Raw genomic sequence first — 23,678 nt, 5'->3', positions numbered from 1 at the left:
TAGTGTACTGCTTAGTGTACTGTGTTAGTGTACTGTGTTAGTGTACTCTGTTAGTGTATTGGTTAGTGTACTGTGTTAGTGTACTGCTTAGTGTACTGTGTTAGTGTACTGTGTTAGTGTACTGTGTTAGTGTACTGCTTAGTGTACTGTTAGTGTACTGTGTTAGTGTACTGTGTTAGTGTACTGTGTTAGTGTACTGTATTAGTGTACTGCTTAGTGTACTGTGTTAGTGTACTGTGTTAGTGTACTGCTTAGTGTACTGTGTTAGTGTACTGTGTTAGTGTACTGTGTTAGTGTACTGTGTTAGTGTACTGTGTTAGTGTACTGCTTAGTGTACTGTGTTAGTGTACTGTGTTAGTGTACTGTGTTAGTGTACTGTGTTAGTGTACTGCGTTAGTGTACTGTGTTAGTGTACTGTGTTAGTGTACTGTGTTAGTGTACTGTGTTAGTGTACTGTGTTAGTGTACTGCTTAGTGTACTGTGTTAGTGTACTGTGTTAGTGTACTGTGTTAGTGTACTGTGTTAGTGTACTGTGTTAGTGTACTGCGTTAGTGTACTGTGTTAGTGTACTGTGTTAGTGTACTGTGTTAGTGTACTGCTTAGTGTACTGTGTTAGTGTACTGCTTAGTGCACTGCTTAGTGTACTGTGTTAGTGTACTGCTTAGTGTACTGTGTTAGTGTACTGTGTTAGTGTACTGTGTTAGTGTACTGTGTTAGTGTACTGCTTAGTGCACTGCTTAGTGTACTGTGTTAGTGTACTGCTTAGTGTACTGTGTTAGTGTACTGTGTTAGGGTACTGTGTTAGTGTACTGTGTTAGTGTACTGCGTTAGTGTACTGTGTTAGTGTACTGTGTTAGTGTACTGTGTTAGTGTACTGTGTTAGTGTACTGCTTAGTGTACTGTGTTAGTGTACTGTGTTAGTGTACTCTGTTAGTGTACTGCTTAGTGTACTGTGTTAGTGTACTGTGTTAGTGTACTGTGTTAGTGTACTGTGTTAGTGTACTGCATAGTGTACTGTGTTAGTGTACTGCATAGTGTTCTGTGTTAGTGTACTGTGTTAGTGTACTGTGTTAGTGTACTGCTTAGTGTACTGTGTTAGTGTACTGTGTTAGTGTACTGCTTAGTGTACTGTGTTAGTGTACTGTTTAGTGTACTGTGTTAGTGTACTGCTTAGTGTACTGCTTAGTGTACTGTGTTAGTGTACTGTGTTAGTGTACTGTGTTAGTGTACTGCTTAGTGTACTGTGTTAGTGTACTGTGTTAGTGTACTGTGTTAGTGTACTGCTTAGTGTACTGTGTTAGTGAACTGTGTTAGTGTACTGTGTTAGTGTACTGCTTAGTGTACTGTGTTAGTGTACTGTGTTAGTGTACTGCTTAGTGTACTGTGTTAGTGTACTGTGTTACTGTACTGTGTTAGTGTACTGCTTAGTGTACTGTGTTAGTGTACTGTGTTAGTGTACTGTGTTAGTGTACTGTGTTTGTGTACTGTGTTAGTGTACTGCTTAGTGTACTGTGTTAGTGTACTGTGTTAGTGTACTGTGTTAGTGTACTGTGTTTGTGTACTGTGTTAGTGTACTGTGTTAGTGTACTGCTTAGTGTACTGTGTTAGTGTACTGCTTAGTGTACTGCTTAGTGTACTGTGTTAGTGTACTGTGTTAGTGTACTGTGTTAGTGTACTGCTTAGTGTACTGTGTTAGTGTACTGTGTTAGTGTACTGTGTTAGTGTACTGCTTAGTGTACTGTGTTAGTGAACTGTGTTAGTGTACTGTGTTAGTGTACTGCTTAGTGTACTGTGTTAGTGTACTGTGTTAGTGTACTGCTTAGTGTACTGTGTTAGTGTACTGTGTTACTGTACTGTGTTAGTGTACTGCTTAGTGTACTGTGTTAGTGTACTGTGTTAGTGTACTGTGTTAGTGTACTGTGTTTGTGTACTGTGTTAGTGTACTGCTTAGTGTACTGTGTTAGTGTACTGTGTTAGTGTACTGTGTTAGTGTACTGTGTTTGTGTACTGTGTTAGTGTACTGTGTTAGTGTACTGCTTAGTGTACTGTGTTAGTGTACTGCTTAGTGTACTGCTTAGTGTACTGTGTTAGTGTACTGTGTTAGTGTACTGCTTAGTGTACTGCTTAGTGTACTGTGTTAGTGTACTGCTTAGTGTACTGTGTTAGTGTACTGTGTTAGTGTACTGCTTAGTGTACTGTGTTAGTGTACTGCTTAGTGTACTGTGTTAGTGTACTGTGTTAGTGTACTGCTTAGTGTACTGCTTAGTGTACTGTGTTAGTGTACTGCTTAGTGTACTGTGTTAGTGTACTGTGTTAGTGTACTGTGTTAGTGTACTGTGTTAGTGTACTGTGTTAGTGTACTGCTTAGTGTACTGTGTTAGTGTACTGTGTTAGTGTACTGTGTTAGTGTACTGTGTTAGTGTACTGCTTAGTGTACTGTGTTAGTGTACTGTGTTAGTGTACTGTGTTAGTGTACTGTGTTAGTGTACTGCTTAGTGTACTGTGTTAGTGTACTGCTTAGTGTACTGTGTTAGTGTACTGTGTTAGTGTACTGTGTTAGTGTACTGCTTAGTGTACTGTGTTAGTGTACTGTGTTAGTGTACTGCTTAGTGTACTGCATAGTGTACTGTGTTAGTGTACTGTGTTAGTGTACTGTGTTAGTGTACTGTGTTAGTGTACTACGTTAGTGTACTGCTTAGTGTACTGTGTTAGTGTACTGTGTTAGTGTACTGTGTTAGTGTACTGCTTAGTGCACTGCTTAGTGTACTATGTTAGTGTACTGTGTTAGTGTACTGTGTTAGTGTACTGCTTAGTGCACTGCTTAGTGTACTATGTTAGTGTACTATGTTAGTGTACTGTGTTAGTGTACTGTGTTAGTGTACTGCTTAGTGTACTGTGTTAGTGTACTGCTTAGTGTACTGCTTAGTGTACTGTGTTAGTGTACTGTGGTAGTGTACTGCTTAGTGTACTGCTTAGTGTACTGTGTTAGTGTACTGCATAGTGTACTGTGTTAGTGTACTGTGTTAGTGTACTGTGTTAGTGTACTGTGTTAGTGTACTGCTTAGTGTACTGTGTTAGTGTACTGTGTTAGTGTACTGTGTTAGTGTACTTCTTAGTGTACTGTGTTAGTGTACTGTTTTAGTGTACTGCTTAGTGTACTGCTTAGTGTACTGCTTAGTGTACTGTGTTAGTGTACTGTGTTAGTGTACTGCTTAGTGTACTGCTTAGTGTACTGTGTTAGTGTACTGTGTTAGTGTACTGTGTTAGTGTACTGCTTAGTGTACTGTGTTAGTGTACTGTGTTAGTGTACTGTGTTAGTGTACTGTGTTAGTTTACTGCTTAGTATACTGTGTTAGTGTACTGTGTTCGTGTACTGCTTAGTGTACTGTGTTAGTGTACTGTGTTAGTGTACTGCTTAGTGTACTGTGTTAGTGTACTGTGTTAGTGTACTGCTTAGTGTACTGCTTAGTGTACTGCTTAGTGTACTGTGTTAGTGTACTGAATAGTGTACTGTGTTAGTGTACTGTGTTAGTGTACTGTGTTAGTGTACTGTGTTAGTGTACTGTGTTAGTGTACTGTGTTAGTGTACTGCTTAGTGTACTGCTTAGTGTACTGTGTTAGTGTACTGCTTAGTGTACTGTGTTAGTGTACTGTGTTAGTGTACTGCTTAGTGTACTGCGTTAGTGTACTGTGTTAGTGTACTGTGTTAGTGTACTGTGTTAGTGTACTGTGTTAGTGTACTGCTTAGTGTACTGTGTTAGTGTACTGTGTTAGTTTACTGCTTAGTGTACTGCGTTAGTGTACTGTGTAAGTGTACTGTGTTAGTGTACTGTGTTAGTGTACTGTGTTAGTGTACTGCTTAGTGTACTGTGTTAGTGTACTGTGTTAGTGTACTGTGTTAGTGTACTGTGTTAGTGTACTGCTTAGTGTACTGTGTTAGTGTACTGCTTAGTGTACTGTGTTAGTGTAGTGCTTAGTGCACAGTGTTAGTGTACTGTGTTAGTGTACTGCTTAGTGTACTGTGTTAGTGTAGTGCTTAGTGCACAGTGTTAGTGTACTGTGTTAGTGTACTGTGTTAGTGTACTGTGTTAGTGTACTGCTTAATGCACTGTGTTAGTGTACTGTGTTAGTGTACTGTGTTAGTGTACTGTGTTAGTGTACTGTGTTAGTGTACTGTGTTAGTGTACTGTGTTAGTGTACTGCTTAGTGTACTGTGTTAGTGTACTGTGTTAGTGTACTGTGTTAGTGTACTGTGTTAGTGTACTGCTTAGTGTACTGTGTTAGTGTACTGTGTTAGTGTACCGCTTAGTGTACTGTGTTAGTGTACCGCTTAGTGTACTGTGTTAGTGTACTGCTTAGTGTACTGTGTTAGTGTACTCTGTTAGTGTACTGTGTTAGTGTACTGTGTTAGTGTAAATAATGTGCTGGTGCAGAGCAGTTGTCTAAACGTACTCCTTTGGTGAAGCACACCCTGTATGTCATGCTTTAGGTCAACAATGTCAAATATAACAGTATCAGACAGGTCTCCTCAAGTATATGTCAAAGTATCATATTCCTTTTTTTTTTTTTAACAAATGTTTTTTATTTTCCCCTTTTTTTTTTTACATAAAACCAGACACACAATACATAAACAATGGAAATCCACAATAAATCACAGGACTATGATTGACACAATAATAACAATAATGACAGTCCAGTACTTAAATCAAAATAAATGTAGATTGAAAGATTTACCCATAATAAATGCAATACAATACCTATGCTCTTGCTCGCTCTCCCCCCCCCCTCAGGACCCCCTCTTGGACAATCCATCCATTATTCCGTTTAACACCAGGAATTACAAATTCATATGCTAACCTTTATCCTCTCCACCACCTCTAACCAGATTGCTATGCTGGCTTCACTAACACCTAAAATTCTTGCGGTAGATATCTCTAGATAAATCACATCGAGATAGGTAAGAACCCATACCTTCCGGCACATTTTATCCGGTTGAATCCAGCGTGATGCTATCAGCTTTTTAGCAGCCGTAAGACCGGACAAAATTAGTCTCTTTACCTGTATAGAGGCTGCTAACTGAGAAACATCATTCAACATCAATACAGAAGGCAGTACAGGTATGGTCAGAAATAAAAATTCTGATAATTGCGTGGTTACTTCTTCCCAGAATGTCTTAACCGGAGGGCATTCCCAATACATATGCATAAATGTACCAATATCACCGTTTAAACATAAGGAGCATCGAGAGTCTTGTTTAAGCCCCATTAGGTACAAATGTCTAGGAGTTAAGTAAGTCCTATGAATAAAATTAAGATTAATCTGTTGATGATCCGGGTTGTGTGATGAAAGCCGTACGTTTGCCCAAACTTCATCCCAATAAAATCTACTTCCAAGTTTGGTATATCCTTCCTCCAGACTAAGTCTAGAGGAAGGACCTCATATGAGGACGTAAGTAAGTGACGATAAAACTCAGATACGAAGCCTCTCGATGTCTCCTTTCCATAAAAGAATTTGTGATATCTGTGGTGTTCAAGTATCATATTCCTGTAGTATTTCCTATAAGCAGACTCAGTCACCACTTTAGGTAAACATGAATTCCATCTTTCTATCATCTTCTTCCGTGATGTTCTCTACCATAAATAACCACTGTCCCTATTCCTTCTGTGCCCCAGGTGGCGCTGCTACGCATGTCATGGAGTGAGCTGTTTGTCTTGAACGCCGCCCAGTGCTCCATGCCGCTCCACGTGGCGCCCCTGCTGGCGGCCGCCGGCCTGCACGCCTCGCCCATGTCGGCGGAGCGCGTGGTGGCCTTCATGGACCACATCCGGGTGTTCCAGGAGCAGGTGGAGAAGCTGAAGGCCTTGCAGGTGGACACGGCTGAGTACTCCTGCCTCAAGTCCATCGTCCTCTTCACGTCCGGTGAGCTCATTTAACCCTTTCACTACCACGCAACAAATGGTTAACCCTTTCACTACCACGCAACAAGTGGTTAACCCTTTCACTACCACACTACAAATAGTTAACACTTTCACTACCACACTACAAATGGTTAACCCTTTCACTACCACGCAACAAATGGGTAACCCTTTCACTACCACACTACAAATAGTTAACGCTTTCACTACCACGCAACAAATGGTTAACCCTTTCACTACCACACTACAAATGGTTAACCTTTTCACTAGATCACTACAAAGGGTTAACACTTTCACTACCACACTACAGAAGGTCAACCCTTTCACTATCGCACTACAAAGGGTTAGCGCTTTCACTACCACACTACAGAATGTTAACCCTTTCACTACCATCTTTCCTGTGACAAAATGGCATCCAATGTAATAAAAAAAGTCAACCAACGAACTAGATTCTTGTACCGGATCTCCTCTCTGGTAAACAAGAATACCCTGAAGACTCTGGCAGGAGCACTCATTCAAGGGTACTATGACTATGCTTGCACCTCATGGTACCAAAGCACCTCAAAGGCACTAAAAACCAAATTACAAACATCTCAAAACAAACTAGTCAGACTACTGCTTGACCTGACTCCTAGAACCCACCTCACCCCTGCACACTTTGACAACCTAGCATGGCTTAGAGTAGACGACAGAGTACAGCAACTTGCAATGGGCCTGGTCTACAAGATACACTACACGACCAAGGTACCCATGTACATGTCAAAATACTTCCCAAAGGCCAGTGAATACCACGATCACAACACCAGAGGGAGCTCCACAAATCATGTTAAACCCAGATTCGGCTCAAACAAGGGACTAAACACGGTTCGCAATTATGCCACATCAATGTGGAACGCCCTACCCAAAGCTGTAAAGGAATGTGAATCCCTACCCACTTTCAAAAACACTCCCAAAGAACACCTACGGGAGACTGCAATTCGAAACTGGCCCCTACAAATGTCCTAACCCAGTTGTACAGTAAATTACCAAGTATGGCTTTGTCAGTATTCCAATGTACAGTGTACAGTGTCCCCCCCCCCTACCCACCCCCCCCCCCCCACCTCCGATGTACAGTCCCCCCCACCCACCCACCCAACCCCAACCCACCTACCCAACCACCTCCAATGTACAGTTTCTACGTCAAATGTATATACCGTAAATCCTCAAATATAGGACGGGTCTTCTATCTACCTCAGCTGCAAAGAGCACCAGGGCCCTCATTTATCAATTTTTCTTAGAAAGTATTCTATTTTCATACGTAAGCACAGAATTTAGAATGTGTGCACGCACAAAAAAAACGGGATTTATCACTTTCATTTGTTCACTGAGGCACTGTCGAACCAAGAAGACACAACCGGTGTTATGGGATAAATAAAAGGCTGACTTGTACACGGTGATGTCAGATATCAACGGCTCCCTAAGACCATTGCTGCAATTCTGCCTGGACAGCTCAAAATACTAATAAAGACCGTTCGTTGACCACTGTTTGGCGTTGGTGGTTTGATTGATTGATTGAAAAGTTTATTAACAGATTGCAGAATGGGTACAGTACAGTACAGCTCAATACATACAATTGTTAAGGGGATGCAGACCAGAGAAAGACTTTCATCTTGTTTACATCAGGGTTCCCTATTTTCAATTCATCATGTGTGTGTCATTATAACCGTGCTGTAATATGAATGCCTTTATTAGTTGTGTTCGATTGGCTATAATATTATTTTTAGAGGCATCTATTTTGAATGAATGAATGAATGAAAACTTTATTTAACAGATTGCAGAATGGGTACAATACAGTACGGCTCAATACACACAATTGTTAAGGGGATGCAGACCAGAGAAAGTCGTTTGTCTTGTTTACATCAGGGTCCCCCCCTGTTGTTGTCAGTATTAGCCTAATACCGACAACAAAATAGATGCCTCTAAAAATCATATACTATTAGGTAGCCTATATGAATTACATATAATAGCAGCCATAGCCTACATTATGCAACAGTAACTTGCGCATACCAGTGTATGCGACGGACCAGTGTATACCTTATATCATATCATATTCATATTCATATAATAGTTTACTCTATCAGTATACCAGCATGTAATACGTTCTGAGTGTGTATCTACCTCAACTCCTTATTATTTTGCGCATAGATTGCAGAAATGCGGGAATGTTTTGATTTATATTAAAAGGCTTTGACATTGTAAAACTAAATACGTGGAATTCTGTAAGCATAATACAAGTCATGTCACCCACATGATATATGCTCTGTGTCCAGAGCATGTATGCTTTTCATTAATTTAAGACACATTATTGCAAGGGTTTTGTAATACACATACACCCTGTTCTCATTGCAATGCGTTTTTTATTCTTTCTTATACAGTAGGAAGGTGGAAGGTGGAAGAACACTATATTGTGGGTGTTCATATGACTTGTATTCTGCTTACAGCTTCGAAATTCCACTTGTTTCGTTTAACGTAAAGCCTTTTAAATATAATCAAAACGTTCCCGTGTTTCTGCGGTCTGTGCGCAAAATAATAACGAGTTGAGCTTGAGTCAGTCAGTACACCCTGTATATTCCGATAACGCTATATAAACCATGCTGCATTCATTCGGAGATAAAGACCTATTATTCCAAATGCTATTTATAGGGTTTTGACCATAATTACACTACTGTTGCTATTTTACAATGAACTATAATGAATTACGGTTCATACAGAACACGCCAGTGTTGAAACTAATGCACAGATGCTATTTCCTTGTTGTAATAATATATTCTACCAACGGGCGCCAGCTACGCATGCTCTGGGCTGTGCGTAGACATACGCACAAAGTCAAGTTCAGGTTCAAATTGATAAATCCCACACTTTGCTTAGAAATGGTCGTACGCACGGGTTAAGCACATATCTGTGCGTACGCAATGTTGATGAATGAGGGCCCAGGCCTTTATAAGAGAGAGGCTTATATAAGAGGCAGGCCTTAATTTCAAAAAATTACACTCATGGGCATAATCCCTTCATTTTCAGACTTTTATTGCATTATTATTATTATTATTATTATTATTATTATTATTATTATTATTATTATTATTATTATTATTATTATTATTATTATTATTATTATTATTATTTTTTTTTTTTTTTTTTTTTTTTTTTTTTTGTAATATGTACATTGTCTGTCTACATTTATTTAGACTAGCATTGGTATTTAAATATTGAGTGCAGTTGAGTAATTGTGGGATTAACGTAATTCACACACTGAAGTTGGAACTATCTATGCTAGGTTGTGGGGTCCGGGGACGGTTTAGCGTGTGGTACCTTCTCGACTTCCTCAATCGAATCGACTTGTTGACATGCAGTAGCTTTAGCTACTAACGTTATCATAGCCATCATGGTCTGTAATGTGTCAACTGGACAACGCCAGCCTCGTCTGCCAATGCCATATAGATAGCGAACGTTAACGTTTGCAAACGAAGTCAACGTCATCCAGCTGACACCACAGATCTAACGTTAGATATTATGACAACGTTAGCTAGCGCTAAAGCTAACCAGAGGGAAACGTTAATGTACGGTAGTCAGTGTAGCGGGAGGCAGCACTTGATTTCCATTGGCAAGAGTTCTATATCACGGCACGAAAGATTTTAAAAATACTTTTTTTGCTACCTTATATTAGAGACCGGCCTGTGTTTGTCTAAATACATCAACACCCCCATCCATTATAAGAGGCCCCTCCTTTATTGGAGGTCCCTCCTCTATTTGAGGATTTACGGTACACTCTTTTCTGGACACTTTTTGTATCACAAACAGTACTGTATTTGCAAATCTGGTATGTCATAAATGTATAGATGTAGCAGTACTGTCTATCTGTATGTCGTGGATTAGGCTGTACACCACACATGGATGCAGGTCAATACTGAAGTGGGAAAACAACTTTTAATACCAAATGGCTGGAGGCGTATGCATTTATTTTGATAATTACATGGCTCTGGGTTGGTAGTTCCAGCTCCAGCATTAGATGCCTGTAGTCACAGTTTTCCTTTGAATGACTTTGACTACAGTTTGAACTCTCCTTATCAGGCACAGCCTACACTTGCATGGCTTGCGCACGGCAGCGTTTTCACGTTGCCTTTCAAATTAGCAATGGAGGTGTATTAAAACAAGCGGTTCTTCTTATAGTTAAGCACTGATGTCCTCGCTCTTCAGGTATTGCTAGCTTGAAGAAAATCCCATAGGAAGTTTTGAAATTCAGAGGGGTGACATGTAGTTGGGTTTATCTGACACGACACAGAGTTGTGCAACTGGCGGCAGAAATATAAGGTGGACATTTTGATAAACGTCATGGCGGAGTTGTGCAACTGGAGGTAGAAAGATAAGGTGGACATTTGATAAACGTCATGGCAGAGTTGTGCAACTGGGAACAGAAAGTTTAGTAAAAAATGTACTTAAAATAGAAGGAGAAAAGAAGCGGGCCAGTGTACAATCACAATGAAAGCGGTGTTTTGTATGCTAGGGATAGCATTGAGAAAAACAGTTGAGGAGAGGCTGCATTAGTAAAGCTTTGGCTTAAACTCAAAAATGTTACGATGTGAAAACCGTGTGTTTGTGACCTACAGTCTAAACTATGTGGAAATGCCTTTATTTTCTACCTCTTGTTGCAGTAGTGGTGAATGAATCATTTTATTTCAAAAAGCCACACTAGCTATGGTCGTGCTACAGGATTCAAAATGATGTCCAATGAAAGGCTGACTTGCGTTTTGGCAAATTGGAAATGGGAAACATAACCAAACCAATACAAACTACCACAAAAGTAACAATTTCACTTTTAACTTCAAACTGAAAGTGCCCTTATAATAATATCTTTAATGATAATAATATCTTTAGCTAAATAACAGTATCTCATTGGCTGGCTGGCAGGCTGAATCGACATGTGTTACCAAGCATAATGGAAGCTTCACGTCAATAATTATTGCCCCCTGCATCGTGTGTTACTTTTCGGCAACCTCATTAAGTATTTTTCCTTACTTATGTCTGTGGGCCTAAAGAGTAGGTTATAGAACTCTCCTCATAGCCACCATGTATGAGTTTGACTCGTCACTTGATTTACTTACCATCTGAATCGGAAGAAGCAGTGTTGTAAGCCCCAGTTCACATTGACCTCAACTTCACCAATCATTCACACACACACACTACGCTAAGGTCGGCCGTACTTAGTCCTTCGCCTTTTCACCTCCAGCGAGTTTGACCGACACATGACCCCTCGCGCTGGATATTGTCTCATTGACTCCATATGTAAGCACAAGTACTAAGGCTCTCCTTATAGTCAGTCATGGTCTTTAACCCTCTGTGAATTTGACCGCTGTTTGACCGCTTATTCATAATAGGCCGTTAGTGAGCACAGCTGAAATCCGTTTTGCTGAGCCCGTCAGTGTCATTACAGACTTGAGCTTACAGTAAGCTTTATGCCCAACCATGATGCACCTCAACTCCTAGCTTGTTGTGCTTACTGACTATTTTGACCTGACATTGGAAACTGAATTCCTAATAGACTGTTGTTGTTGTGTTATTACCAGTGGGGTAAGGGTTAGGGTTAGGCAGGTTTCCTTAAAACCGTCAGTTTTACAAGGGTACAGTATGCACTCAGTATTCTGTACTGGGGGGGGGGTAGCAGCTCTGATCCCCCCCAAATCAGCCCTGGTGACCAGCATACTGTACACAGCCCATAATCTGCTTTCCTCAATTCCATTCCAGCCATTTGTCTAGGATAAGGATAATTCTCCAAACCACTTACTCTGTCATTGGCTGTCTCAATCACTAGTTAGTTACAGGTTGAGGAGAGTTTCACGTTGTCTCCTTTAGAGTTTGTCTCAAGAATAAAACATCTTTCATTAATAAGTCCGTAAGTTATCATTTTAGAGATTTATAAAACGTGGCGATTTTGTAAATTGTGGAAATTCCATTTTACTGTGATCCCGTTGAGGGTTTATTGATCAAAAACACTGAGATGTGGGTTCCTTCATTGAGAGATCCTTGTCTTGTGACCCAGGAGGGGGGGGGGGGGTGGAGAAGGAGGTGTATCTCACCCTATAGTTTGTATCACACCTATTCCACCTCATCTCCTCCGCACGGCTTGTCAGGTTCACTCTGCGTGCCGAGCTCCGGCGTGACGCTCCCCTCTTCCTCCTCTCCTTCTCATTTCTCTCATCACTGTCTTCTCCTTCATGCTCCCATCTATTATTGAAACCAGTTGTTCATTCCTCCTCCTCCTCCTCCTCCTCCTCCTTCTCCTCCTCCTCCTCCTCCTCCTCCTCCTCCTCCTCCTCCTCCTCCTCCTCCGTTCCCCAAACCCAACCCAGAGCCCAGCCCTCTCACCCCGGCCTGCCCCCACCGCTCCGGCTGAATTATGCATGGTGGGTTTCAGCGAGAACGGGGATTCGCCACAGCCCCGGTCATGACCTACATAACCCCTGTAGCCCTGAGCATCCCCATGTGATTTCTTATCCCCCCCCCCCCCCCCCCCCACTGCCTCCATGTACGTAGACGTGTGCGCACATCGAAAAGGACAGAGACTAGAAAAGATAGACTCCTATAAACAATACATTTAGTTACACAGATGTGTGCACAGACGCGTATGTTAAAGCAAATCTGGTGACATGCAGGCAGAAATGTACGCAGACGCACACATACATGCACGCAGTAAGACAGGCCCCCTTAATAAACCTGACCCCCCTTCCCCCATCAAGACCTCGCAGCTAACAAGGTCGGACAAACCCCCCAAGAGTCCCTCTCACCTCCGGCTTCCAAGACCCCTCCCCCTCCCTCCACGAAGCCCAGTCCCATCACCACACATCAGGGAGTGGGCATTTCAGCCATGCCACCCTGCTCGGTCAGACCCCTTTGTGTGTGTGTGTGTGTGTGTGTGTGTGTGTGTGTGTGTGTGTGTGTGTGTGTGTGTGTGTGTGTGTGTGTGTGTGTGTGTTTGTGTGCCCAGGGGTCAAACAATTGGGAGGTGGTGCCTGGTGTGGAAGGGCGCTTTGGCACGCGAGGGGAGCTCAGTCGCATGGACGTCCCTGCTTATTCACCGCAGCCAACGCCTTGTCACGCATGACCCAAAATGGCGGACGCCACTTGCCCTCTTAGCGGAGGAAAAATACAATACGGCCCGAACTGGCAGTTATGCCCCATCTAGGGCAATGAGAATAGTAGAGGTGGGGAGGGAGGGGGTTAAACATCCCGTACAAATATGAGGCAAATTAAATCTTTTGTTGCCTGGAACTGAAACTCAGCGGGGTGGCGTTTACACAGGGGGCAGATCAAAGTGTGAGATGACAAAGGGGTCCTAGCGTGCAGGGTGATGGGTTAAAACCTCTGGCCCTGCGCTTTAGAATGAAGGAAAGCACTTGGGAGAGAAATGACCCTCGCCAAGCAAAGCCATGCCTTCCAAATGAGGGTTCATTCAGAGGACATGGCCAGGGAGGAGCAGGGCTCTAACTGAATGTACAGCATGCCGCACGGTTACAGTAAAATGTGCCTTTGTTTTGCGTTCACACATCTCCGACCACCCTCGTGAAGTCCCCCCCCCCCCCCCCCCCCCCCCCCGCCCCCCATGAAATCCCTACACACGAAGGGTGTGAAAAGTATCACACACAGTGTAACGCACTCTCCCGGTCGTGTGAGGCTCACGCCAGGCGGGGGCTGGTGAGAGGGAGGTGTGAGGAGGAGAAAGAAAGAAAGAAAGAAAGAAAGAAAGAAAGAAAGAAAGAAAGAAAGAAAGAAAGAAAAGAAAGAAAGAAAGAAAGAAAGAAAGAAAGAAAGAACACAACCCCAGCCAAGAGAGAGGGAGAGGAACACTCTGGTGATAGGAGGACACAGGAGTGTAACTGCTGCAACTACCCCAAAGCATATGCAAGATCACTCTGACTGAAGGGTTCTGCATGTATCAGTCATCATCCATCCCACTCCCTTTGTATCTCGTGTGCCTTCAGCCGAGTACAGAGGACTGGGTGAATCATACGACCTTTGATACGACCCCATACCGTACCACCTAATTCAGCTCCCCGTCTCAGACAAACCATTGAACCATAAACTCATCTCTGCTTCTTTCTCCCCCCCCCCCCTCCCCACCTCTGCTTTAGACGCCATGGGCCTGTCGGACGTGGCCCACGTGGAGAGCATCCAGGAGAAGTCCCAGTGCGCCCTGGAGGAGTATGTGAGGAACCAGTACCCAAGCCAGCCCAACCGCTTCGGCCGCCTTCTCCTCCGCCTGCCCTCACTGCGCATCGTCTCCTCGCCGGTCATCGAGCAGCTGTTCTTCGTGCGCCTGGTCGGCAAGACGCCCATCGAGACGCTGCTACGCGACATGCTGCTGTCCGGCTCCAGCTACAACTGGCCCTACATGCCCACCGTGCAGCGGGACCGGCCCATCTCCCTCCACTACAATGAGAACGGGCCCTGAGGACAGGAGGAAGAGAGAGGCGAGAAGCTCTGGGAGAAATTCAGGCTGAATACCCGTCTGACATCCATCCTTCTCCCCTTACCTCCTTCCCTTCGCCCCCCCCCCCTTGTCACAGCTGTCCTTCGACTCTCCCAGAAAAAAAGCATCTGTCTCATCATTCCGCAAAATAAATTTAAAACACACACAGACAAAAAAACAACAGACATGACTAGCTGACCACATCCTATTACCACCATCCTGGTTAGCCAATCCAGCCAATCATTGGCCTCCTCTCCACAGGGACTGTACTGTTGGAGGGACTTGATGACCCACTGCGGTCGCTCACATGTTTGAGATATGACATTGAGACAGTCTGAGTGGTTGAACGGGTTATTGTGCAGTTCACCAGCAGGTCTGTTGGACTCACGGAAGATGTCAGTCTCAAACCCCTTAAACACGGGCAGCGAATGACATAATATTCACTTGCTGGTCGGTACTGTACCTACATCTAAAGGGGCTGTTTCCAAGCATCCCAGAATGGCGATTGTTGGTGAAAGGGCTTCGCCGGTAGAACTGTTTAACCGACACGTCGAGGCCCATCATTTATTTACCTTTTTTAATTTTTCTTTGAAGAAAACCAGAAGCCATTAAAAAAAAGAAAATTTTAAACAAATGCCAAAATCTCTTTGGACTTTTTCAGAGGACATGTTTATTGTGTGTATTAGCACTGTCTATATGGAGAGAAAACATGATTGTGTCCATATGTACAGTATATCCATGACTCATAGACATCCATAGTGTACTGGGGTTCAATGGGAAAAGCTCAGGTTCAGGGAAGGGCGGGAGGGACGGACGGACGGACGGACGGACAGACGGACGGACGGACGGACAGACAGACAGACAGACAGACAGACAGACAGACAGACAGACAGAAAGACAGACAGACAGACAGACAGACAGACAGACAGACAGACAGACAGACAGACAGACAGACAGACAGACAGACAGACAGACAGACAGACAGACAGACAGACAGACAGACAGACAGACAGACAGACAGACAGACAGACAGACATGCCAATATCAGTATAGGGACGAACAGACAAACATGCCTCATCAAGAGGGCAAATGTACATTCAACAAACAGCCTGTGCCAAAGCTGAAAAATGCATATTGTTTGAAATTCTTTTTTTTCTTTTCTTTTTTTTGTGGTAGTGTTGGTGGCGAAATTCTTTATTATTTTTTTGGTTTGTCTATAATTTGACTTATTGTATTTGGGTCTCAGGGGGAGTGGGAGTTTGTAAAAAATAAAATAGAAAAAAATAAAAAAATAAAAATAACTACAATTAAAATAGGCACTTGCATTGTAAAACTAGCCAGAACATACACGTCCACCACCCACCCCGCCAAAGCACCGTACTGGGGATCCTTCCTCATCTACTCTCTTGGCAGACTCTACACGTCGGCAGGCTTGCACATTGGCAATTTGCGGCATTTGTATTGTACTGTTTTTAAACATTCAAGTGGCCCTTTACAAGTCCTACATCATGCTGTCATAGGAGTGACACAACACACTTTCTCACTTTGTCGTTTCTGCCCCCCCCCCCCCCCCCCCCCTCCCAGTAATGATTGTCAGTCCCTCACATAATGACCGTGGACGATATAGCTCTGGACCGAATAGTGGATATTTTTGGAACCCAGGGAGCATTTTTGGAAAATATAGCTGTACTTGCCTTAGAACAAGGATTTTGTCACTGAGCATTTATTTTATGACTGTGCCATAATCTGCCGTTGCCTGTTATGACAGGTGTTAAGTCCTCCTGATGATATTGTCATGTAGTAAAAGGCCACCACAACTCACAGTGTCATTCGAACAGGCCAGGATACCGTAGGAAAAATGTATCACTAACCTCCGAAACCTCAATTCATGTTACAATACTGTCCGTGTGGACTTTCTACTGTGACATAGGTTAGATTATATTAAAGTGTTTTTTTGTTGTTGTTGTTGTTGTTGTTGTTGTTGTTGTTAGCCAGCAAACAATTTTGATTGTTTCCGATAAATCGTCTCACGTTTTCCAACATGGCACTGTAGTATCAGCAACAAGTATCGGTATGTAGTATCAGCAAAAAGTATTGGTATGTAAGAAACGCCATCTGGGACCTTGGAGAGAGAGCAGGACTGTCTGTTGATGAAATGACTTCACAGAATATTTCTGTTTCTATCAGAGTTTTCTTTTTGTTTTCCCCCTCTATTTTTGTTTGGAAATATGGAAACGTTAATTGAAATAAAAATCTGTTGTTCACAGTAAGTTGTCTTGTGTGTCAGTATGCCTTGAGATCAATACGGTAGTTAATAACCTCCTTCCTACTCTATAATGAGTCATCATCCATATGATTCATAACCAACCTCGTCTGGAAAACTGGAAAACAAATGAGTACTTTTTCTTTAATTTAATTTAATTTAATTTAATTTAATTTAACTAATTTCTTTCAACCTCAAACGTGGATTTATTTTAAAGCCAGATGATTGACATCAATATGTTGCTGTGAATCCAATGTCCATACCTTGGCAGGATTATCACAGAAACAAGACCAGTGAGAATGGAAGATAAGTGACAAGACCACGATGAGCCTCTATTTTGGATCGGTATCGTTTGCCTCCGGGTCGGATCCACCGAGCTCTGCTCAGGAGCAGCACTAAGGACGTAAAGGAAGCCTAAACGTTGGTTTATCAAAAAAAATAACCACATTCACCGTCAGAATGGCTGTTTACCCTCTAGTAGCTTCTTCTACAAATCCCATCTGGGCTGCTGCTGGGATTGTTGGAACAAACTGCAAAAGCCTCCTTTGCAACAGCAAGCGACAGGGTTTATATAGGAGACGTGGTCTTGAGAATATGCAATTATTTATTGGTCATTACACCAATGTATCCCAACTCATCTGACAATGATATATGGTATGATATATTATGATATATTATTTATATATTACTGTTGACAATTCTCCTTGTAGTAGCTTTCATGTCAATACGCTGAGCTCTTTCAGACCATATTCCTATATCTCTCTCCTAACAGCACTTTGATACGATGTGGGACGGAGGCACCGGCCGATCAATACTGTGGATCAATCAAAGACAATAAACAAAGTGGGGGTTTCCCATTGCTCACAGCAGGGTGCAGCCCAAATGTTGATACAGGCCTGCTGTTAGATGGTGTGTAATAGAATGTAAACAAACACTCTGACCCCTCACATTATGGTGTGTGTGTGTGTGTCTGAGAGAGAGCGAGAGAGAGAGAGAAAGAGAGAAGGAGAGAGCACACATGGTCTTTGACCTTTCAGTTCAAGATTCATCACTGTGTGTGTGTGTGTGTGTGTGTGTGTGTGTGTGTGTGTGTGTGTGTGTGTGTGTGTGTGTGTGTGTGTGTGTGTGTGTGTGTGTGTGTGTGTGTGTGTGTGTGTGTGTGTGTGTGTGTGTGTCTGCGCCCTGCCTGTGTGTTCAAGTATGTGTAAACAATCTTGCTGCTCCTTGACTTGGAGTGGCACCTCTCAGCGGTGTCAGGGAGATACCAGAGAGAGAGAGAGAGAGAGAGACAGAGAGATCCCCTTGGTCTGACTCAGACCTCCCTAAAGACATTCATATGCAGTCTTCCTTAACCCCCTCACTCTCTCTCTCTCTCTCTCTCTCTCTCTCTCTCTCTCTCTCTCTCTCTCTCTCTCTCTCTCTCTCTCTCTCTCTCACACACACACACACACACACACACACACACACACACACACACACACACACACACACACACACACACACACACACACACACACACACACACACACACACACACACACACACACACACACACACACACACACACTTACACTCCCCCACTCTGTAACCTTGTGCCCTTTACACCCCACCTCCTCGCCTCCAACCACCTCTTCCTCCCCCAAACCCTACCCCTCCATAGCCTTATTCTGCCACCCCCTTCTCGCCCCCAACACGGAGTTGTGTATGTATGTGTGTGTGTGTGTGTGTGTGTGTGTGTGTGTGTGTGTGTGTGTGTGTGTGTGTGTGTGTGTGTGGAGAGTAGCAGATTGACTTATGCCTTCATTTCAGAGCTGTCACTCCTGGCCAAACACCATGACCCCTCAACCTCCATTTTGGAGGCGCACATTTCTGCCCCCTCCCACCCCACCCTCACCATGTGAATATAAAAAACACATGTGGCCCAAAGATGTGTGTGTATGTTTATGTGTGTGTGTGTGTGTGTGTGTGTGTGTGTGTATGTGTGTGTGTGTGTGTGTGTGTGTGTGTGTGTGTGTGTGTGTGTGTGTGTGTGTGTGTGTGTGTGTGTGTGTGTGTGTGTGTGTGTGTGTGTGTGTGTGTGTGTGTGTGTGTGTGTGTGTGTGTGTGTGTGTGCGTGTATGTTTATATGTAAAGGTAAATCAAACTGACATATGGCTCCTATGAATGGTGGCAGCTGAATTACTTTTTACACATCAATTTCGCACACCTGCCGTTTATGGCAAAACACTGGCCTTAGCATAAGCCATAAATGAAAATACACTCCTACAATATAGAAATCAAAAGTAGAGGTCCAGCGTCCAACACTGCAAACATTTAAATGAAGGTAAATTATGTTGGAGTACTAATATTCAATCATTAGGTTTAATATCATTCGGTTATTTGGTTAATATAGTACACAACAGTGTTTAACAGATTGTTTTGGTCTAAAGGCCTCTGGAACAGTATTTGTATGTGACATTAAAATCCGCTATTCAAACAAACAACAAATAAACAAACAAATAAATACATACATAAATTAATTAAAGAACACTACTCTCTGGAATGGCACATCCTCTGCCCGGGCTAGAAGCACTATTGAGAGGAGACAACAGTATCCCACAGTTCCTTCCTTTGTTACATTTTTATTTAGTCTCGAAAGATCAAGAAAACAAAAATGTCCAATAAAATAATAATAAGTAAATTGATAAAACAATTAAAAACAACTACAGACTGAGGTGAAATGATTGGTCATTAATCATTATAGATTTAAACTGACCAAAGGATACTAATGTATTGAGTTTTAAGGTACATTGCAGGATGTTCCACGTGTCGGGGGCACAGCAGCTAAAAGCAGATTTCCCAAGTTCAGTGTAAACTCTGGGGGTTTGAAGTGTGTGTCAATCATTGGAGTGAGTATGATAAGGTCCAGAGGACCAGTCCAATAATGAAGTGATATAAGGGGGAAGATCTCCAACAATGGCTTTATATAGAAATAGATGCCAGTGCAAATCATGTCTCTCTGCCAGAGAGGACCACCCAACTAGGGATGTCCCGATCCGATCACAGGATCGGGGGCCGATCACATGATTTTCAGAAGTTCGGGATCGGGAAAACAAAACCGGAAAAAAATAAAAATAAGTAATATACTTTTTTTATTTTTTATTATTCAACAAACATGACCATGTTCACATCTTAAACTCATACTGAGGCCTTAGTTTTGGTTTTAAATTACATATCATCATTAATTTATTTATTGTCGCACAGAGCAGAAGAATTTGCCAAAACAAACGGCTGCTTTCACTTTCTTTTTAGCGCCGTAACGTAATGTAGTGCTGTCATCAGATCAGAGCCTCGTGTCTGAGTCAAGATGGATAAGCTAACAGATAAAATAGTAAAGGGAGAGCTTTTGAAAAGTTCCCAATGCGTCTGGGAAAGCTGCGTTTTTTTCTTCTTTTTTTTTTAAGCATTTTTACAGCTTTATTTGGCCACGCAGGACCGACAGAGGAGAGGGCAAACGGGAGGAGAGGTGGGGAGGACATGCAACAAATAACGACGGGAGCTGGGATCGAACCCGGGTCGGCCGCGTAGGTGCGCGAGGCACTATGGTATGCGCCACAAGGGCGCCCGAAAGCTGCATTTTCGAAGCATTTTGACTGCAGGGAAAACGCTCGAGGAGAGGGGAACAGCGCTGAAGCCATCAACGGTGGATGATGCAATTATTTTCATCCACAGCGCCCGCAAATGAACAGCGGACCGAAGTGGTTCATTTGTTGTTTGTTCTTTGATTTAGCCGGTTGGCGAAAGTTTGTTTGTTCTTGGATTTAGCCGGTTGGTGAAGTTTTGTTAACGTTGTTCAACGCAAGAGATTTTTGTTGCTGACGTGACGTTCATCAAGAGCGAAGTGGTGAGTCCTGATTTACTCAAATTAATTGGCTGCTGGTTTATGATGATGACATTCATGTTTTAGTCTGTGTCTGCAGTGTGCGGGCATTTAATTGTTGCTGTTCAGCTGTTGTTAACCGCGGAGCTATGTCGTTATTCGCTTTGTGAGGAATATCGTCTGTGTTTCAGACCAACATAAGTCGAACACTGTGAATAATGTGCAAACAGATTGAAACTTTGAATATTTCTCGTATGAAGTGTATGAAGGGGCTCAGGATGAATGTAATGTGAGCCACCGTGTTCGAGGCGGGGCTATTGACGCAACACAGGGGCTTGTCTTGCTTCGCCAGTTTCTGACAAAAAAAGTCAAATTGGTTACTAATGTGAAAGATCGGATCGGGAAAGATCGGTATCGGCAGATACTCAAAATCACATGATCGGGATCAGATCGGGAGCCAAAAAATGCGATCGGGACATCCCTACACCCAACCATTATTGTACAGGATACAATGGTGAGTACTATAACTATTACCAGTGATAATCTGAGGGCTGAGTGATATACAGAATCCACAGGCTTAAGAGTGGAAGCAGCAGCATGTCTATAAATCACATCTCCGGAATCCAAGACAGATAGAAAAACTGTCTCTTTCTGCAAATCATTCGGCTGGTATACTAATATATAAATATACTAGTATAGTAATATTGTCTATGTATTTTTGTTGTTGTTTTTTTGCATTCACGAGTAAGTATTACCCTACATGGGACGAGCATTGCAGCTAGAATGAAGTAAATGAGAAATGAGACACAGAAAAACTAACATCATTATGTAAAATCTCAACATCCAGTGGAAATAAACTAGCTTGTGGACAAACAAGTAATGAAAAGCACAGAAAGACTCAGAAGAAGCTTCTATCCCCAGGCCATCAGGCTGCTCAACGAACAATAAACACTATGCAACAACCATCAAATGCACACAGCACACACACCCACACGCACACACTCACTTAAACAAACAACACACTGCAGCATCCACTCTACACACTTTAGATCACCCAAACACACTTTACACTTTATATTTATTGGTAAAGGATTTGCACTACAACTTGTACACCTTACTGTAAATTGTACCTAAATTGTACCTCATCCCATTTCTGCTCTGCACTATATAGTATTGTATATTAGTACATTGCATAGAATATTGTATATTGTATGGTAACTCAGTTACTTCTATTCTGCATCGAACATTGTACATATGTCTATACTGAACACTGTGACCTTTTTGTACTTCTATTTTACATGCTATACTATTTTATTTCATACTATCTTGTCTAGCACAGTCTCTGGAGCGTAACAGTAAGAAGCATTTTGTATAAAAGTATTCTGTACTTCTGTATGACAACTATTAAAGAAACTTGAAACTAGTTTTTAATTCTAGTGGTTAAAAAACATCCACATCCACAGTAACACTGTCAATGTTAATATCAGATGTCAGCAGCTGGTCCCATGGATTTGTTTACATTGGAAAGCTTCCGCTATCATGACCCTACCTTGACACCTCTTTCCTTCTTAATCCTAGTCTATGGTACGAGGACACCGCTACGCCATGCACACTGCTAACATGCACGTCGAGGACCAGCAGCGCGACACGGCGGATCTCTCTGAAGGATCCTCTAGGTGGGCCTCCATACCAATCAAGTCCAAGCTGGAGGTTGGGATGACAAACACAATGACGCCGCCGATACATCAAGCCCTTGTGCTCTGACAGTAATTGTCCCGGGTCCCTGTCGCCCCCCCCCCCCCCCCCCCCCCCCTGTTAAAAGCACCCGGGTGATTTCAGACAGGGATGACATGGGCGCCAGTCAAATGTGTTTAACCCGGACACCTTTCCTATCTGTTATGACACCCTTTCAATTTGGCAAAAGGGCCCATGCATATGAGAAATGTGCTCCACTGGAGGAAGACGTGTACAAGCAATCTGGGGGAGGGCATTGTGGTTCAGAGTGTGTAATTTTCTGACTTGGATGGGAGTAGAGGAGAGACGCTGGGGGAGATTCTACTTGATAAACAGGCATTTTCCTTGGTCTTGTTCCTAAAAGGGGAACGTTAGGGTGTACAAGGGCGAGCTGGCGCGGCCCGTCTCCTGGGGATACGGTGGTCCGGCGTAGGAGAGATCGATTGGCGGGACGTCAGATTGAATTGAGGTCACTCTTTGTCTCTCCTAAGAGGTCCCTCTTGCTGGCTCGCTGTCAAAAGCAAGCGGGTTCTAAAGTGAAGGGGAGAAGAGTGTAGGGGGTGGGGGTGGGGGGGGGGGTAGGGGTCACCAGACAGCTGTGTCTGCGACCCCTGTCCTGACTGAGCAACGTGGCTTTATTTTTTTTATTTTCTTTTGTCAGGGAACATGTTCCGTGTCTTGTCGGGGGGCCGAGAGAAGATGTTTGCTTCGACATTGATGGGATCTGTTCTTCGAAGGGATCAATAAGTTGTGTAGGGACCGTTGTTACTTGCTCTAAATGTAAAACTGCCTGACCATGGAGTCTCTCGCTTATCAATTGAAAATATGCACACGAATGATGCTGAATATGCTGGGAGGTAGGTGGCATAAGACTAAATTAATTATGTCTCATGGACCGTCTACCCAATGTCTCCATGGAATGAGCCCATTCAACCCTGTGATATTCCACAAAATGAAATTAAGTTTTTTCGCAGTAGGCCTAGGTGAAACAAGCTGACATGGTGGCATGACACCAGCGTTAATTTCATCAGCTATTTTAAATTTTAGTTTTAGTCTTATTCATGTGTCAAATGCTTTTTTTTCCGTTTTCATCATATTTAGTCACCTTCATTTATTTTTCGTTTAGTCAGTTTTAGTCAACTACAGGTTTGAGCATTTTAGTCTTTGTTTAGTCTCGATTTAGTCTTTTTTGTTTAGTCTCGCCACTCAGTTACAGCCTCATGAGTTGGCGTGAGTTTTTTCTAAACAAAAAAAGCTAACCTTAGTGCTAGCTGGTTAGAGTTATGTAAGCTATTTGATGTGTTCTATTGTGGTGGATCAACATAATGTAGCGATCTGTCATGCAGTAATGTAGGGAAGAAAGAAGATAGTTTCCTTTTCTGTATGGTGCTTTATTTTCAGCTCAAT

General features: G+C 42.8%; 1 protein-coding gene across 2 annotated transcripts in view; it reads left to right on the top strand.

The window, feature by feature from the left end:
- nr2f5 (nuclear receptor subfamily 2, group F, member 5) overlaps positions 1-15,195 on the top strand; it is a 37,284-nt gene extending 22,089 nt beyond the window's left edge. For both annotated transcript variants that reach the window (XM_084336496.1, XM_084336495.1), the window contains exons 3-4: positions 5,673-5,919; positions 14,078-15,195. In XM_084336496.1, coding sequence (XP_084192622.1) covers positions 5,673-5,919; positions 14,078-14,397 — 567 coding nt within the window. In that variant the 3' untranslated portion in view covers positions 14,398-15,195. The remainder of the gene's footprint in view (positions 1-5,672; positions 5,920-14,077) is intronic.
- Positions 15,196-23,678: the final 8,483 nt, after the last annotated feature.

Source organism: Notolepis coatsorum, assembly GCF_963971535.1.
Source record: "Notolepis coatsorum genome assembly, chromosome: 19".
In the NCBI taxonomy this organism is placed as follows: Eukaryota; Metazoa; Chordata; class Actinopteri; order Aulopiformes; family Paralepididae; genus Notolepis; species Notolepis coatsorum.
Note: the sequence above shows the minus strand (reverse complement) of the source record. Positions and strands in the feature narration are given on the sequence as shown.